This window comes from Epinephelus lanceolatus, chromosome 16 (genome assembly GCF_041903045.1).
Source record: "Epinephelus lanceolatus isolate andai-2023 chromosome 16, ASM4190304v1, whole genome shotgun sequence".
Classification (NCBI taxonomy): Eukaryota; Metazoa; Chordata; class Actinopteri; order Perciformes; family Serranidae; genus Epinephelus; species Epinephelus lanceolatus.
Window position 1 is genome coordinate 40570521 of NC_135749.1, and position 19914 is coordinate 40590434.

At 40.8% G+C, this 19914-nt stretch overlaps 1 protein-coding gene across 2 annotated transcripts in view; it reads left to right on the plus strand.

The window, feature by feature from the left end:
• The window catches only part of LOC117263568 (semaphorin-6D-like), a 501073-nt gene that overhangs the window by 249447 nt on the left and 231712 nt on the right, over nucleotides 1-19914 (plus strand). For both annotated transcript variants that reach the window (XM_078176102.1, XM_033637073.2), the window contains exons 4-8: nucleotides 6529-6752; nucleotides 11934-12048; nucleotides 13593-13650; nucleotides 19107-19163; nucleotides 19527-19628. In XM_078176102.1, the coding sequence (XP_078032228.1) occupies nucleotides 6596-6752; nucleotides 11934-12048; nucleotides 13593-13650; nucleotides 19107-19163; nucleotides 19527-19628 (489 nt within the window). In that variant the 5' untranslated portion in view covers nucleotides 6529-6595. The remainder of the gene's footprint in view (nucleotides 1-6528; nucleotides 6753-11933; nucleotides 12049-13592; nucleotides 13651-19106; nucleotides 19164-19526; nucleotides 19629-19914) is intronic.

Sequence of the window (19914 nt, forward strand, 5' to 3'; positions counted from 1 at the left end):
GTGGTGGCCAATCCATGTGTGAAAATGATGTCTCATGCTCCCTGAACCAGTCTTTCACAATTTGAGCCCGATGAATCCTGGCATTGTCATCTTGGAATATGCCCGTGCCATCAGGGAAGAAAAAAATCCATTGATGGAATAACCTGGTCATTCAGTATATTCAGGTAGTCAGCTGACCTCATTCTTTGAGCACATACTGTTGCTGAACCTAGACCTGACCAACTGCAGCAACCCCAGATCATAACACTGCCCCCACAGGCTTGTACAGTAGGCACTAGGCATGATGGGTGCATCACTTCATCTGCCTCTCTTCTTACCCTGATGCGCCCATCACTCTGGAACAGGGTAAATCTGGACTCATCAGACCACATGACCTTCTTCCATTGCTCCAGAGTCCAATCTTTATGCTCCCTAGCAAATTGAAGCCTTTTTTTCCGGTTAGCCTCACTGATTAGTGGTTTTCTTAAGGCTACACAGCTGTTCAGTCCCAATCCCTTGAGTTCCCTTCGCATTGTGCGTGTGGAAATGCTCTTACTTTCACTATTAAACATAGCCCTGAGTTCTACTGTTGTTTTTCTTCGATTTGATCTCACCAAACGTTTAAGTGATCGCCGATCACGATCATTGAGGATTTTTTTCCAGCCACATTTCTTCCTCGAAGATGATGGGTCCCCACTATCCTTCCAGTTTTTAATAATGCGTTGGACAGTTCTTAACCCAATTTTAGTAGTTTCTGCAATCTCCTTAGATGTTTTCTCTGCTTGATGCATGCCAATGATTTGACCCTTCTCAAACAGACTAACATCTTTTCCACGACCACGGGATGTGTCTTTCGACATGGTTGTTTAGGAAATGAGAAGCAACTCATTGCACCAGTTGGGGTTAAATAACTTGTTGCCAGCTGAAAGATAATCGCCCATGCAGTAATTATCCAATAGGAGGCTCGTACCTATTTGCTTAGTTAAATCCAGGTGGCGACTTTTTTTTTGGCCAGGCAGTGTATTTTGTTTAGTTGTGTACTTCGATTATCAGAAATGTTTCCAACAATTTTTCAAACCCAGATAAATATGAAATATTAATAAAAGTTACGGACTGTGTCATTAGGTCGCATGTCAATGGCGACGTAACTCCAGTTACCATAGTCATTAAATGAAGGAGGAGAAGAAGCAGACCTGATGAGACGTTACTGTTGCTAGGCTAAGCTAACTCGTCATGGATCATGATTATGCACTGATGGTTTCTGCACCTTCCGACACTGAAGCTGTCCCGGTAAACATGAGCATTTCTCTGCTGCTGAAGCTCGCTCTGCCAAAAAAACTGCCACGGCCGGTTTCGGTTTCACGGAGTGAGGAACGTCAGATCTTTATCTGTTATATGACTACAACTCCCATGATCCCACGCTACTTCGTGACGTCATCCAACTCTGTCTTCTGTTATTGTTTTGGTTTGAGACCCCTAGCGGCAGAAAATTACATATTGCACATTTAAACTGATATTGACGATTTAGGTGGGACTTCTTAAAGGGTCAGTGTGTAAAATGGGTTGAAAACAGTGACATCAGTGGTCAAATTCTAGATTGCAGGGCTCACTCACTCACCCCTCTCGTTGGGTAAATGACAGCGGCCTCGTAGGGACAAAAAGCCTTGCGCACGAGTTTTTCAGGAATAGGTCTATCTAGCAACGAGGTGAATATTTATTTAGAAATCTAAACCATGTTACGATATTGTAATGAATCCCTCACGAGCAGGAGACCAGAGGAGCATTCGGGAAAAAGGCCAGTTTATTGGAGTACTCCAGAAACTCTGGTATCACTCCAGGGGGTAAAAGACTCCGTCCCAAACTCTGACTCTTCTAGCGTAACAGACACACTTCATACACACATACTCGTTTACCATACCGAGTTGGCACCCCCTCCCTCTCTGCTCCGCCAATCTCCAGCCCGCACACTGACTGACAGCATAGCCTGTAAACAGAGCTCAGGTGTTTATTTAGCCTAGCAATATCTCCGGACTATAGCAGCTGCGATGGACGACTTTGAACGCGATTTTGAAGAGTTTCTTGTAGCGGATACAGACCCAGAGCCATACCTGTTTGAGCTGGAGCATACAGATGAGGAACTCCATGTGTTTGATGCTGAGCAGGCGAGAAGAGAGGCTGAATGCACAGAATGGGATTCGGTGCTACTGCTACCATCGTTGGGGAGATATATCATCAGGAGGAAAAGCGCCGCAGAGAGTGCATCACAAGGAGTGAAGTTGCGTCTTCTTTTCCTCGCAGATGACGGTTCGGGTTCGTTCTCTCTTGTTGCGTGGTAAGTGTGGTCCATTCGCAAACTTTATAACTAAAAAAACTTTTCACTACTCTCTATCGACGAACTACTAACACTCTCTGCTGTTTCCTCCTCCTTCTTCCTTCCTTCCGCTGTCTTCGTTGGTTCATTTATACACGCGAAACGCGTTCTCTGGCTGGCTGGATTGTCCGCTCGGTCTGCCGTACATACATGGCGGTGCAAGATGGCGACCTCTCTAAAGCAAGGCCCTTGCTATATATATATATATATAAAAGCATAATTATAAGGCTACGAAGACCAAACAAATTTTATTTTATAGCGATTATACACTTAATATAAACATATTAATGGGTAGAATATTCAGATTCAGATTCAGACTGACAATAAACCATGCCAAATATTACACACTGGCCCTTTAAGGTGGCTGAAACACATTTTGTTGCTGACCCTGTCCACAGCAGTAGATTGCTTAGCTTGAGAGTAGGACTCCAGCCTGCTTCTCCAAAGTGGGGGAATGCCGACCGCCATCTACTGTATGTAATAAACTGTCTATTGATAAGTACCACATACAACCCCACTTAGAAAAAAAATTAAACTATTCCTTTAACCCTCAAGAAGGCCTTTGAAGAGGTCGAAAATTGGCCAAAATGTTCTTATTTTCTGAAAATGTCCTCATCATCACAGTTTTTGGTCCTCACTATGCAGTATGTACAAGCACACACACACACACACACACACACACACACACACACACACACACACACACACACAGAGCTCACCTTGGAGAAAAGGCTGCTTTATTTAGTTCTTGTTGGAGACATTTCTTCCCTTTTCTGAGAAGGTCATGTCACATGTAACACATACAGACTGTGTGTAGTCTCTCTCTCTCTCTCTCTCTAAATATATATATATATATATATATATATATATATATATATATACACACACATATACATATATGTATATATATAATATATATATATATATATATATATATATATATATATATATATATATATATATATATGTGTATATATATACAAAAATTATACTTTCACATAAACCTGGAAATGAACAGAAAAAGATTTAAAATTTGGTCTCACTTTTTTGGACCCCACTGTACAGTATACATATATATAAATGTGTGTGTATATATATATATATATATATATATATATATATATATATATATATATATATATATATATATATATACATTTATATATATGTATACTGTACAGTGGGGTCCAAAAAAGTGAGACCAAATTTTAAATCTTTATACTTTCACATAAACCTGGAAATGAACAGAAAATTTGAGGATTCAGAAACATTAAAAAAAAAAAAAAAAAAGAAGAAGTTTTATTTTATGTAAAATGAAAAAGAAATATTTAAGATTTGGCTCCTATTCTAGGTCAGCAATCAAATCTAAGCAAATTTGGCACTGACAAACTACTTCTTGATACAAAAGTACGGTAAACTTGTGGAGTCCATGCCAGCTCGAGTGCACGCTGTCATCAAAGCCAAAGGGGGACATACCAAAAAAATCAATGTACATTTTTAAAAGACTCAACTTTTCGCTCAAATTGTTGAGCTGATATCATCATTTGTAATCAAATCAAACAAACAAAAGAAACAGTGTTGCATTTGGAACAAATGCAAAATAGAAGTGTCTTGACGAGTGGTCACAGAGTTGTCATTTGGGTCAGATATCATCTCACACTCACCTGATTTTTCTCTTCACTATGTTGTTGAAACCAAAGGCAAATACGTAGACACTGCATTGACTGTGTCAGCCCGTTGCAGTGATACATCAGTGGCATCGCCATACTGAAGAGGCAAAACTTGCCTGTAAGCAAATGACAGTAGCACTATAGCCTTTATATTTCTCAACCAGTTGCAATGAGTTGTTTTAAAAAAAAGTTTTGTTTCCAGTCAATTATAGTCTTGATATTTAGGCAATAATCACTGCTGGATGAGTGTGTGATGCCGGGTTCACACTAAAGAACATTTTTGTCTGTTCCAACAGTCACTGCGTCAGATTAGGAGATTGTGGAGTCATAAACTCTTGCTGTTACTTGGCTGACAGATGTTACAGACTACATATTGGTCCATTACCAATCATCGCTGGTCATCATTTATGACATGCGTGATGTCATTGATGTCATTCAGTCACTTTAAGTCCCAGCTGGACTGTTATTGCAGTAATGTAGACAGCCTGGTGTCTCTCCAAAGTCATCGAAAATCTGGCGCTTGGGCAGATTTGATGTCATAAGACACTGACAAAAAAAGACCTCCTTTAACGTCGGAATGATACATGGCCAGTCGCTATTATAGTTTAATGGCACCCGGCGGCATCAGAGAGAAACATGGCAGGCAAGAACAAAAGTAAAGGCTAGGAAGGTACGAGTAGGGCAGGTGGGAGCAGTGGTGGATGGTTCCAACAAACATCGACTTTCACAGGAGAGAGCGGTGTTTGCATTCTGTCAGATAGTAAAGCCAAACCCTGTTATTTTTTTCTAAACCTAACCACATGCGTCTGTTGTTGAAGGCAAAAAAAAAGTCAATTTGCGGCGTTTTACTGATGTAGTGCATTTATTTTGAAAAAGACTGTATGTAAAGTGTACATTTCCTGTGAAAGCAGAAGCATATTTTGAACAACAAACACATCCATGGTACCTTTCACGTCGTATCTGGACGTGGAAAGACCATGACCAAATGTTGATATGTGACAAGGTCGGTGTGAGAATGTGTTGATGTAAAAAGTGTCACCAGATGGGAGGAGCTACATTTGAAGTACCGCATGCAAACTATGTAAGTCACTGAATCCTCCACAACAAGTTTCTGTTTCGCAATGAAAGCCTTTTAAGAAAATTAAGTGATTCTTTACATCGAAATTATGAGGGGCTTTTAAGATTAAACAGATACAGGAAGTGTTGAGTTTGAAATGACAGCACAATGTATTAAATTTAACAGGACAAACAGGAGAGGATTAAAAGTAAAGATATACAGAGAGTTTCAAATGTAGTTTGTTTCAAATGAAGCTGGTACCCTCTGCAGCTGTGGTGAGTAAAGGCCCAGACACTATCTGTAGATTTTATTCCTTTATATCCTCGCTACATAATAATGTGCAAATGTAACTGTGGTTTTGCAGAAATACACAATACCACCATTTTTTCTGGTGATCTGGTTGCAGTAGCCCATTGGCTAATCAGATAGTGTTAATGGAGGGTGCAGGTGTGAAGCGCAGCAACAACTTTTTATTAATGAAACACATCTTTGTCTTTCTCAAACAGCCAACAAATATTACTGTATTCTGCAGTACTTGGTTGGAAAACTTGTGTTTAATTAGTCAGACACTGTTCAGGTGCTTTAAATCAAGTGTTTGTACCTGTAGTGTAAAAAAACAAAGATTACCTAAAGGTTAAAAAGACACATGAAGGTGCAGACTTGTGAAACAAGCTGTTACAAAGCCTCTGTAGGGAGGTACGCTGGTGCTAATGACTATCAGATGTACTTGCAGCTGAAAAATTCTTTCACTGACAGCAGGTTATTTCTGTCCAATAATGCTGTTCGAAGATGTAAATTCAACCTGATGTTTGGTCTGTTATCTTTCCACACCAACTCTTAAACCACCTGACATCAAGAGATTTGTTTTCTCTTTTATTACATTCAGCAAAAGGCTGCAAAGAGGTGAACTCTAAATTTACAATCTTGAAAGGTCACAGTGACACATAGCTTTTGTTTTCTAAAGTTTTTACATAACTAAGATAAAAGTCTATATCTGAGAAAATATTTCCAAGATTTGCCTCCTGCTGATGCATCTCATCTTATGAAGAAAAATAATGTCAGGTGATTTTAAATCAATTTAAATTTGTAGTTGTTCCAAGATCAACAACAACATCATCAAGGTATAATGACAATCTCTGAACAAATTTGGTGCTATGTCCATATGTGTGTGTGTGTGTGTGTGTGTGTGTGTGTGCGTGTGTGTGCTGTCAAAATAAGCACAAACACACCCAGGCTAAACTAATGTTAATCCAAGTAATTGATTGTAGGCTGTGCTCTGTGAACTGCAGGTTAATACAGGGCTAACTGTGAGGCTAAATGCTAATCCCCCATCATTTATAGCTGCAGACTGAGAGGACCCACACACACACACACACACACACACACACTTACTGCACTACCTTTATTTTTTGTATTTCCTGCCTTTAACCCATCTATCTCTCTCCTCACAGCCAGCACCCACCATGACCTGCTGACGTCACCACACCCTTCCTCCCCTCTCTCTCTCTATCCTACAAAATGGCTACGAACAGTTGGCTGTCACCATGGTGGCAGCCGCTGCCTCCTCCTCTGCTGCTGCTGCTCCTAATCCTCACTTCCTGTTTCCTGTCTGAGTCAGCCTTGACCGCACCCTTTCCCAAAGACCTGGAGCCAATCAACATGGTCAGCTCAGAGCGTGAGTAGAGACTCTCTGATTGATGATGATGTCAGATTCTAATCCTGGTTCTATTCTGCCTTCAAATGTATATGATTGTGTCTCATAGTATAAACAAACCCCTCCTGATTGGATGGCTTCGTCACTCACTGGACGGTTGTCGTTTCTTCGTGGTTATTAAACTGCTTATTAATAAAGGAGACAATAAAATGAATGTTTAGTAAGATAAGAATGGACGTTGATTTTATAAATATGGACTATCAGGCCTGTCACGATAACAAATTTTGCTGGGCAATTAATTGCGTCAGAAATTATTGCGACAAGCAATAATATTGCATAATAGTGTGCTTTTAAGACCATTTTTATTATTGTTGTAATTTTGCTGTTTTTAGACCATTTTTTAAACTTATATAATGATAATAAAGGCATATTGATGCAAGTACACCCTTTTAAAGAGAAATAAACATTTATTTAACAAGAATATTTAGAAATGCAAAAAAGAAAATTTAAATATCTGAAATAACACGTAAAAATATCGAAATTAATGAATAAATACAAAAAAATAGACTCTCAGTCTCTCACTCTCTGGTGTGCAGTTAAGTTGGTCATAGTCACTCTTTTTGTTGAGATGGTTTTAGAACAAACCTGGCATACTGGCTCATCCAAATTACTGGGCTCCCCTCTGTCATTTGGTTTAAATCGAAAACACTCGCACACAGGGGCCGTGGCATTTGGTTTAGGAACAAGTTCCATGTCTTTCTTTTACGCTCAACTGTTTTTGTTTTTTTTTTTCGCCTCGTCTCCCCCTCACGTGTGTGTGTAGCCCATAGCCCCACCTCCCCCACAGAGACAAAGAAACTCGATGACGAGAGCCTTCCGTCCGTTCATTACGAGGCACGGCAGTGAACGCACTTGTCGTCCAGTCTCTTTGGTGGAGAGAGACGAGGAAAACAAACACACATGAATATGGCAATTAATCGTGGCTGGAAAAGTTACCGTCTCCCTTTTAATTTACCGTGCAATTAACAGACTTCGCAAATCGCGACAGGCCTATGGACGATGCACAAAGACTGAGTTGGCTGTTCACATATGAAACATATAAATTAGCCAGGTATGTGGAGAAAGCCTGGGAGAAGAGGAAAAAAGCTCTTTATCAAGATAATGTATAGATTTGTGATAGTTATGTTAAATATATATATACCTCTGTATTGTCTGTCTTTCTTTTTCTTTTGCCACAAGTTTTGTATGCAAGACCGGAAGATGTATGTTTTGTAAAAAGTGGTGTCTTGTAATCCCATGAGGGATGGGCCAAACATATGACACGACACAGAAATAAAGAATGAATGAATGAATAGCTGCTTAATTAAAACAATCCCTTGTTGCCTCCAGAAATTTAAGCCAGACTTGTTTCCTTCACCAACCTTTTCTTCCAGAAGTTTTTAATACTACTATTTTCTTTTTCTTTGTTTAAATGCATAATAATTTCTGTTCGATAGATTTTCATGGTTCTAATTTACCAAAAATGTAAAAGAATACAGTTAAAACTTAAAACATTATACTCTCTGTATGCATAACTTAAAGCATGTGTTTGAATTACACCCTGGCTCTCAGGGAGCTCTATTTTCTGGGAATGGAAGGATACTGTGCACATTCACGCGTATACAAGAATGTGCATGCCTGTGTGCAGAAATATGTTATCAGTGCACACAGAGAATATTTAGCCTGCAACAACAAACACAGAAACATTTTTCACAGTTGCAAAGTCGGTGTGGTTTCTTTTGTTAGCAGCACCAAAAATTATTGTATTTAACTGTAACTGAAAAATAAAAATTTTACAAATGAGGTTTTGTTGGCAGCTCATGTCTCTTTCAGGAACTGAGCTCAAAACATAACATCCCTTTTAAATGGTGGCACATTTGTAAGGAACATGCAATTGTGGGATGAGCAGCAGAGCTGAGTATGTGGGTTGCTGGCATGAAAAATTTGCCAAATCTTCTCTGCCAATGCCAAACAGCTTTTTTTTTCTTTCTGTTGCTATTGACTCTTGTTTTGAGCTTCTGGTACCCCCAGGAGCCAGATGGTACTAGGGCTCTCTCCAAATAATGCCGCAACTTGGTATTGCAGAACACCAGCTTGAAGTTGGTCCCATGCCACTTGTGAGCATGGGACCTACTGCAGCGTCTGCTCCAAGAATCGGCACGCCACGTTTGACTGATCTGGATAGAGCCCGTGCGATAGGGCAACTTCAAGCTGGTGTTCTGCAAAACCAAGTTGCAGCATTATTTGGAGAGAGCCCTAGTACCATCTGCAAACTGAAGGCCAAGTTCTATATAACGGGGGATGTCAGAGACAGGCTGCGAAGTGAGCGTCCCAAGAAGACGGCACCCCAAGAAGACCGTTTCCTCATCCTGTCAGCACTTAGGAACCATAGGCAGTCTTCTACAGATTTGCAGTCAAGGTTTGCAGGACGATATGGCCGACGGCTCTCTGCCCAGACAATCCAGAACCGACTGCACGCAGCCAATCTCCGGTCTCATAGGGCCACCAGGAGTCCTGCCATGACTGCCCTTCACCATCAGGCCTGTTTGCGCTGGTGTCGGCAACACGTGCACTGGAACCTGAACATGTGGAGGAACGTTATGTTCAGCAATGAGTCCAGATTGTGTGGAGAAGACGCGGAGAACGCTTTTGCTGATTGCTGCAGTAACATCTTTTGGTGGAGGCAGTGTGATGGTGTAGGGCAGCATCTCCCTCACTGGAAAAACGAGGCTTGTCATCATTGGAGGCAATCTCAATGCAGAGAAATATCGAGATGAAATTCTGCAGCCATTGGCAATCCCATGTCTCCACAGTCTGGGACCAATCTCTATTCTCCAAGATGACAGCGCTTGCCCCCACACAGAGCGGTTTATCAGACACTACCTCCAGAATTTGGGAGTGGAGAGGATGGAATGGCCTGTCAGCAGTCCTGACCTCAACCCCACTGAACACTTGTGGGATCAGCTTGGGCGTGCTGTTTGTGCCAGAGTGACCAACACAACCACATTGGCTGACTTGCAACAAATACTGGTTGAAGAATGGGATTCCATCCCACAGCAGTGTGTGACCAGGCTGGTGACCAGCATGAAGAGGAGGTGCCAGGCTGTTGTGGCTGTGTATGGTTCTTCTACACACGACTGAGGCTCCTGTTTGTTAAATGAATACATTTTTAAATTGCCAATGTTTTTTTTCTTTTTTCAGACTCCAATCATCCAATCCACCAAACAACACCAAACAAGAGTCAACAGCAAAAAAAAAAAGCTGTTTGGCATTGGCGCAACCCACATACTCAGTTCTGCTGCTCATCCCACAAATGCATGCTCCTCACAAATGTGGCACCATTTTAAAGGGAAATAAACAGACTTTCCAACAGTATAAAATTTATTGCCAAAGAAGCATTGTTACAACAAAGGACTAATCTACCAAACACAAATTTCCTTACTTTTTGTGCTTAGTTTATTTATCCAAACAGACAAGGCAGCACAGCAGGTGTGAAACATGATGATCAACCTTTTTAACATATTTTTATTGTTTTTTTTTTTAAACAACATATAAACTGCTATACAGCATTTCAAGATACAGTACACATTAACAAACTGTGTACATATGCACAGGTACACACGTATTCAGATACCTACATACATACACAAACTTTAAAGGAACAGACAGTTGTCCCTTTGCTAAGTCCCGCCCCTGGACGCAAACTGGCCAATCATCGGGCCAGCTCAGACCAGGGTCCAACAATAATACAGCTGTGCTCCACTGACTCTAATGCAGTTGTTTCAGATTTCCTTCATTTTCAGGCTGGTTTTGTGGATTTGGAGCCAAATGTTGTGCCTGGTGCTCGTTGTGTATTAATGATACTCATTACCTAGAGAGGTTGGGAAAAGATATATGTTTCTTCCCTGTTCCAAAACCAAAAATCAAACCCTGAAAAGTGTAGGCCTAGCCAGCTGGCTACTGAAGATATAGCCTACTGAATGTATACACATGCTGCTTTTGCTTTTTAATGATTATAACTGAAAAAAATACCTACCCTGCTGTACAGAAGCCAGTGAAGGGAAGCAGGGAAACTTGGTTGATATTCAACCAGCTGTGTCTCATTGTGTTTTGCGCAGATCCCTGCCCGTCCAGTGGTGGAGGTACGAGTGCTGCTGGCAGTGACATGGGGGTGAAGCCAAACACTGTTCATCCGCACACACTGCGATGCCACACAGCTTGTTCAATATTGGCAAAGTTTCCCTTTATATTCATTGTCTTCTGTGGCGATCACCAGTGATGTGGTGATTGACTTTTACACTGTGATCTGTAGCCTATAGTTTGGCTTTAGATTCTAGATATCTTTGTCTTTTTAACCTGTTTTTGCTGCTGAGTCTGACATCCATGATGTATCCTTCAAGTGCATTTTGTAGACCCCTTTGTCTGCTTCTTTCTGGAATCACAGTTTCATTTTTTTCAAAAATATGATAATATTTCTTCAGGGAGTGCAGTTAGTTACAGTGTGGGCTCCATGCTTACTCTGACAGCTTGTTGGACCATCACAAAGGGGCGGGGCTAAGCGAAAGGTCAATTGCATGTATTATGATCTGCAACAAGATGTAAAACAGTAAGTACATGTGACTTACTTCAGGGGAAGTTATTAACAAAAAGGTGGGGGTTTAGAGTTAAGCCAAGTGTTGGTTATTGGTCAAATTAGTTGTTGCATATTGGCATATCGGATATTGGCAAAAAATCCAATATTGTACATCCCTCAATCTTAGTGTCCCAAGTTTGAGATGTTGCATTACTGCCCTCAGGGTTCTTCCAGTGGAGAATCTCTGTGCTAATAAAGTGACAGATTTCAATACTTTGAGTTTAGGTCTTGAAAGATTCTTATTTTCCACTCCTACAATGCCAAAAGTAGCTGTCAAAGGGGTTGAGTGAATTTTCATTTTAAAAATATCTGATAGTGTTTTGAAGATCAGACTTCAGTTAGTGGGCAACTTAGGACCCAGACAGAATGAATGTGGGAAGAATGCAGGAGAAAATCTGCACCTGTCATGATTGACCAATTTTCTGATGTAACTGAGGCCAAGAGTGTCCCTTTGACACGTTTCTAATGTCCCTATAAACTCTCCTGCCTGTTCTCTTGTTTCCTCATCTTCTCTGTGTCTCTCTCTGCAGAGTCGTATCAGTTTCCAAGTTTTCAGGGTTTGCTTCAGGACAATGACACGCTGCGTCTGGGCCTGGACTTTCAGAGGTTGCTACGCATCAACCACATGTTGTACATCGCTGCCAGGTCAGTCAACACACACACACACACACACACACAATGAAGTGCACAAATGTTGGATGTTCAATCTTGTTCAATAATCATACAGAAAGAAATCCACTGTAGAGAAATAAACACACCAAAAAGCACAACACAGAACTTAATTGTTTCCTTATGATGTTTGGACATTTTTTATTATTTAAGGGCCAGGAACAAGTCTTTTATTAATCATGCAAATTGGAGGAAATATTACAAATATCAACATAAATGGTTAAAGAAAATCATATAACTTTCTTTCAGGTCTTCTTGCAGATATTGTACATTTTACATCCTCTTGTGTCTCTTGAAATCCATGATTAGCACTACATTATCAATTTAGTTTTAAGGCTGAAATCTGGATCAGTGTTTGAATTCACAGGATTTTTGTTGTTTTGGTGGGATGGTATTTTAACAGTGAATCAGCTAATTAGATCTTATTTAAATTGCTCTGTTGCAGAAATGAAAATCATTGGTGTTAAGAGGCCTTGTAAATCACTTACCTCATAAGAAGTAGATTAAATCTGGACCATAAATTTGTAAAAGACGTTGACTAATTCAGCAGTAAATAATCAGCCATGTGTGTCTGTGGATGGTGGAGCTGCTGAATGGCTTTGTGTTAGTTGCAGCAGTGGCTGTTAACGGTTAGCTCTGCTTGTTAGCCACTGAACAGCAGCGGAGCGAGCACCCACTGGCTGCCAGACTTCACAGCTGATCCCGCAGGACTCCACTTAGTCTGCACTGGAGAAGGTTTCTGGGTTGATGGTGTTTGACAGGCAGGTAGGAGGCTCAGTTATCTGTGAGTGTAGCTGTGCTGTAAGTAAACAGTCTGAACTCAGATCAGTTTTCTCTGACAGAGATGAAAGTTTAGTTTAAATCACCAACTCTGTGAGAGGACACAAGTTTAAACCTCCAGACTAGAATGCTGCAGATGAGGAAAGAATTCAGGCTTCAATGAAGTTATTTTTCTGCTTCTTAACAGCGACATAGATAAGTCAGAGTTTACAGTCAACCTGGGTACATATCATAGTCGTCTCACATTAGTTATTACTGGTGTCAAATTTTGAGAGAATAAATAGAGAGATGTTGAGCTTTTTAAATGATGATCAGTCAGTGTGTGCTCGCAAATCAGCCCTTAAACCTGTCAAATACTGCTGGAGAAATGACAGTTTGGAAGTGTGCAGAAATTATTTGGAGTTGTAGAAAAAATTGTCTAAATTAAATTTCTATACAACCTGTCACCTTGATTCTAATTTCTGATACATGAATTAGCATCACTGGATTAGTTCAAAGATAAAAACATACAGAAAACATAGGTAATAAGAATTTTCATCTCAATATTAAGACTAAATATAGAATAGCTGTCAAAATTGACACTGGTGGACAGACATGATGGTAAATGTTGGATTCGACACAGACGAGCTTGTAACAACAGATACAATTAGCGACACATATGGATCAGAACGTTTGTTGTAATGTATTGTATTTCCTGAGGTGTGACTCTGCATGTTGACTCTGTGCTTTGAACTCTTCAGGGATCATGTGTTTGCAGTGAACCTGACGACAGCTTCGGAGGAGTTTGTACCTCAGCTGGTGGGTGAAATTTTATATTAAACTGTTTATTTTTGGTTTGTTGCTTCTAGAAAACATAAATGTCGATTCCAGGTAGACAGATGGGACACAGCTCTGGTGGCACGCCACTGTTCCAACGACTCATATTTTTAAAGCCCCTGTAGTCCAAAAAAGACAAAGCAAATCTGATGATGTCATTCTGCTTTGGTTTGGGAGAGATCCATTGAAGAAATGGAACTTTTTCTGGAACATTTTGTGGACTCTTCGAGCTTCAGAATCATGGGCTTCAGAGCGAACAAAGATTCCTTACAAACTGCTAAACCTTGCCGACCTCTGAACCACAGAGATAGAGGAATATATCCATATTAGGCTTGTGCCGGTTTGAAAATTTTCCAACCGGTTTGATTTCAAGCCAAATATCCAACCGAACCGATATATCGAATTATATACCTAATTTTAGCACTGGGTGTCACATTTAAGCTATTTTTCCCAATAAAAGCCTATTATAGGTGTAATGCACTTCCAATCCACTAGGTGGCAGTAATGCAGTATTAACCGCCAATACACACAAGTTTACACAAGAAGAAGAAGATGCAGAAGGACACCAAGGAACCTTCCTCCGACTCCGCTCTCTCAGTGGAGACACGGTGGTTGAGATGGCCGAGCGAGAGGACGTTCCTGTAGTAGTTCCAGCCCCCCAAATAGTACCAGGAACTTCTTCAGTGGAAACGGGTTACTAGGGCAACAAACTGAATGACTGCTGACTCCCTTGCACTTTTCCCCGCCCCCAATGAAATTTGATCTCTCGCAGCAGCAGCAGACAACTGAGCTGAGCGGAGCTGTGGAGTCCCTCTGAAGCCTCTGAGACAAACTAAACAAAACACTTGTAGGCTCCTAAACCTTATTAAGTTGTCATAATGCATGTTACAATGCAAGATAAGTTGAATATAGTCCCTTGACATGCCGCCGATGTGAAAAGTTTTTGTTTTTTTTTTTTGTTTTTTTTTTCTCCTCCGGTTTATCCGGTTAACGTGAATTAAACCGAGTGGAGCTCTTAAACCGGACCGAACCGGTTAAACCGGAAATTGGCACAAGCCTAATCCCTATACAATTATTTCCATTTTAGCTCTGCATTTACACAATGTAACAGTGACAGCTGCAGGCAAGCCACTTAATGAAAAGGCTTATAGGATGAGGACTTATCAATTAGCTATACAAAGTAATCTCAGGTAGACACTCTATATCCAATAAAGATCAGGAGAGAGCAGCTAACATTAGCCTAAACTCTATTATCATCAAGGACTGACTCCCACACGGTGAATGTTTCAGTCCTGAGTTTCCTCACATAACCTGTAAAGGCGTTTGGACAACAAGTCTGTGTCATCTTATAAAAATCGTACACACAGTAACCTTGCACATTGAGTGCGATGGGTTTTATCATACTCTTTATTCGCCACATTTGCTTCCTTGCTTCTCTCCACTGCAGGTACCTTCCTGTCTGTCGCCATTCTCTACCTGGGTCTTGCATTTGGCACCACAGCTGCCTCAGTTATGAAATGATGCTGTGCAACTACTAAATTACACTTTGCTGTAAGCATAATCATTGCTTTTGTGTGTTTCTGGATAGAGTAATGTTCCCTTCTCTTTGTTGTGGAAGATTTCCAGAAGGACTTTGCTTCCATGTATTTCTACTTCATTTTATTGTTGTCTACTTCTGTCCTGTTCCTCTCTCCTGTTATGTATTCTTGTGTGCCAGAGGTTACACCACATTTTCTTAAGTCATTTTTGTTCAGACAGATTTCTAAAGGCTTTTGACAGATGTAAATGTGTTCCGAAAACCACAGACAAAGATTTCAGAGTCTGCATGGAAATGTGATTGACACAGCCGTATTTATTTTTTTAAAGGTGCGACGATTTTAAATGAAAAATACGGACCTGGTGTGCAAAGGCCTCAACTCTGGGCTTTCAGAGTAATGCTGGTATACTACTGTAGATAGTACACTCATTAGCCAGGCATGCTAATGTTACTTTAGAGTCGACAATCACATTTAACAAATTTAAAACAATTTAAATTCATTCCTGACATTTTGTGTGTTGGTCCTGACATTTTGTGTGTTGGTTTTGGAAACCTTGTGTACAATACTTCAACATGTGGAAAAATACAAATGCTAACATGTATGGTTGCTAAGTTATGATTTGACAGTCTTTCTTAAGTGGGATTTATACTTCTGCATTGAATTAACAGCATACCTTACGCCGTAGCCTGACGTGCACCTCCCCAGAAATGCCACTGATGCAGACCTACTGTCTGTTTTTGTAAGCTGAAAACCATTTCCCTCAGTGGAAACAAAGCTTTTATTTATTTCACAGATAAGAAACAATACATTTTTAAGACAATAAAGCCTCCACAAAATAGCATTGTAAGTCCTGTGTGTGATTTATCCTGGCTTCATATGAGTAGAGTAAATCTCCACTATCTCCACACAAATGCCATAGGCCCGTGTTAATAACATTAGCATGTTGTGTTTGCTGGGAAAATGTAAGTGCCTTGTCTGTGAATGCTGCAAGTTATAATAGAGCCGATTTGTGTACTTGTGTTTGAAATTGTCTCTATTAAGCCATGTTTAATGTGTGTTTTGAATCAGCTAAACTTTACAGCTCTTCACAGAAACCCAACTAGTGTTTTGGAGGTGTAATTGCATAGTGACACAGACACACAACTACACAAGTATAAATGCTCACAACGGTGTATGTCACGTGCGTAAGAGCTGACACACAAGTATAAATCTGCCTTTAGGGTGAAGGGTTTGGCAAAGAGTCAATGTCGCCGCCATCTTGGGGAGGACACTGCCAGCTGGCTAGTACTGTTGTGTATGGAGATGAGTCTTCAGCAAACTCGGCGTGCTTACTCAAAAGTCTCAAAGTGTAATTGGGTGATGGTCCAAAAAATTACAGCTAAGCAGAAAAACCCGACAGCACTCACTAATAAGTATAATACTTTTTAATATAGTGGATTGCACAGCAGCAGTCAAACGGACGCGTTTCAGCTCATAGCCGTCCTCAGCGTTAGGATATGGCCACTTTAGAATGAAAATACAGACATTACTTACTCACCCTCATGCCGACAAGAAGTCCAGTGTAGTTTTTTAATCCACAAAACTTGTTCGGGGTATCGGAGTATAACAGCTAGCCGGAATAACAGCTACACTTAAAATGCATGGAACCCACATTTTCAAAGTGTAATAAAACTCCGCTAATGCATTTCAAAAACATCAGAACGGCTCATCTGTCGTAATCCAAGTGCCCTGAAGCCGTGGCATACAAAATTGACTTGAAAACTGAAAATTCACTCCACTTTTATAGCATCATTTCTCACCGTGGTCAGTTAGCCTGCCCTGCAGGCTGCTGTGTTTACATGGCAACTCAGGCGAGACTCGAGAACTAGCACCACCACTTAAAGGTCAGCCAGAAAGCCCCCGAGCCCGCGGGCTGGCCCAGCCCTCGGGCAGGCCTCAGGCTCAAAAGTTACCAACAGCTCAGAGTACGGGCCAGGCCGGGCCTATGACGTCTTTTTTGGCTACGAGTGTGGCTACGAATGATCATGATATGTAGCCTACAGCCCTGTGGTGGAGAGGCAGGTTTTGCCTCCAGCTAATAAAATTACATCATTGTGGGGTCGGCTCTAAAAGGGTCTATTAAGTTCCCGCCCATACACTGCCTGACCTATTGTGAGAAGCGCCATTGAACGCATGCTGATTGGCTTCCACAGCTGTCAGTCATTATATCAAACCCCAGTTTTTTAGCATCAAGTAACTAATTAAAAACAAACTTATTAGAAAAGCAAACATCAGCGTGATAAGAAAGACCTAAAATGACTAAAATCATCTTTGGGGGAAATTTCTTCAATGTGTACTTCAATTTTTTTTTTTGCTTGGTTCATGTCCCATCTGCTTACATGGAGGGGGAGGGGTTTATGACGTATAATACAGCCACCAAGGGGCAATCCACACGTTTTGGCTTCACTTTCGAGGAGCTGGCATGTTGTCTGTCTTTATGTACAGTCTATGTCCTCGCCTGATCTAAACATAGTATTTCTAGTAGGTAGAGTGTAACTTTGTAGAGAACAAGTCTCACAAAGTTCTACATGTGCGAAAGGACCTGATTCTGCAGATATTGTTCAAAGTTAATATAAAAATACGGCTTCAGATTTAGTTTGGAGCTTCTTTTTAATAATGTCACTGTCTATATTGACTGAACCTCACAGAGAGTTGTCTGTGCTGCAGCTCCTCTCTGTGATTTGGTCTTACATAAGACTCTTTCCCTCAAAGCGTCGAGAGCAGCATCAAACATGGCGGCTGACAGTGCAGCAAAAGATCCTCTTTACTTTTTAGACTCCGTAAATATCAAAAACTCCAGCAGCTCGTAATGTTCCGGCACAAAAGACACGCTTCCTTTGATCTGCACACCTCGTCCTCATCAAAGAGAGGAGGTTACAGGGTGGACCCTGACAGTAATGGGCCTCCCGGTGTATTGTGGGATGGCCTACAGCAGCTCTTTGATGTGAGATGTTACTCTCGTTATCAGTGATCCGGCTGAGGACCACATCACATCCTCTGCCTTTCAGTGTCTCTGTCTGTCTGTATATTTTTTCTTTAAGGATATTTGATTTTATAATGAACTCATGTTCTCATCAAAATTAACATACTTCCCTTCCAAACTAAGATAGACTGTAATCTTAGTTCCGTATATGTTCTCTCTCAGATGGAAATACTCTTCACTATTATCCTCATGAAGGTGTATCACAAAAAGTTCCGGAACTTATATTTTTCCTGAATGTCAGAGAACATTATCGGCCAATGCCACATTCATTTCATGTCAGATGTATGGTAGAAATGTTCATCACTCACAGGCGTTCAGATCGTTGACCAACTGGCAATACTTGTACAGTTACAGTCATGTGAGGGTTTAAAATACTGTGCATTAACATTATAACACTACAAGCATGAAATGTTGGAGTAATTACCTCAAATGACTGGCTGTTACGAGGCGTCCATGTTTTTATGCTTTTCCAAAAACACATTAAACTGACAAAGAACTAGTGGTGACAGAGGCTTACCGTTGCCTGTGTCTCTGCGAAAAGTGGCACTTGAACATACCATGAAGACTACAGCCAATGACCAACAAGCATGTTGAAAGTGAAGAAGGCTTCCTAGTTTCAACATGATTATTTGCATGTGTTCAGAAACAAACATGTTGAACTTCCCAGCTGACTTTAACCCTGTCCTGAGTAACTGCTCACTGATTATCTTCAGGTGTTTGTGCAGTCAGTTATGACTCATACTCCTCCTCACCAGAGCGATTGTATTTATATCTCATCATCAAAGCTCTTAATGTGAGCATGCTCTGAGTAAATTACACCTTTCACAAGCAAGTGTCACACCAGATTACATCCAGCACGTCCTCTTCCTGTGTTTCAGAAGCTGACGTGGCGCTCCAAAGATGTCAGCAAGTGTACGGTCAGAGGGAAGAACAGCGTGAGTTCCTTCTTCTGTTTCCACATTGTGTCTCTGCTCCTTTTCCTTTACCTTATATCCTTTTCTTTTCCTATGCTCTTACTCTCTGTTTCATTTGTGGCTTATGTTTATGGATGGTTTAAAAATACAGAATCACATATGTAGATATTTTCAAACACATTTTGTTAGATTAGTGACAAGCAGTCATTCTAAACTATTTTCGGAAACATTTCATCCCTGACAGACATGATAAATGACTGACTTTTTTTCTTTAAAGTTCAGTGACACTAAAGATAAAATTAGAAAGACTCTCACAGCTTCAGTAAAACAAGCACACTGAAGACGTTTCATCCTGTGAAGACATTTTTTTTGTTTGTGTTTCAGGACGAGTGCTACAACTACGTCAAAGTGCTGGTGCCCAGAAACGACGAGACACTGTTCGCCTGTGGCACCAACGCCTTCAACCCCACCTGCAGAAACTACAAGGTAAACACACAGTTGTTCCTGTTCCTGTCCTGTCCTGTGTGGGAGCTGGACCGACTTTATGTCCCCCTAAAGAAAAGACGACCAACTTACTGGTCCATCAACATCCCAGCCCTCACCTGTGGTCATGAGCTATAGTTAATGACCAAAAGAACGAGGTCACGGATACAAGCAGCTGAAATGAGTTTCCTCTGTTGGGTGTCTGGGCTCAGCCTTAAGGTACTGACACACCAAACCGGCATCAAAGAACTAGCAGCGACGAAAGCCAACTGTTGATTCGTCTACATCG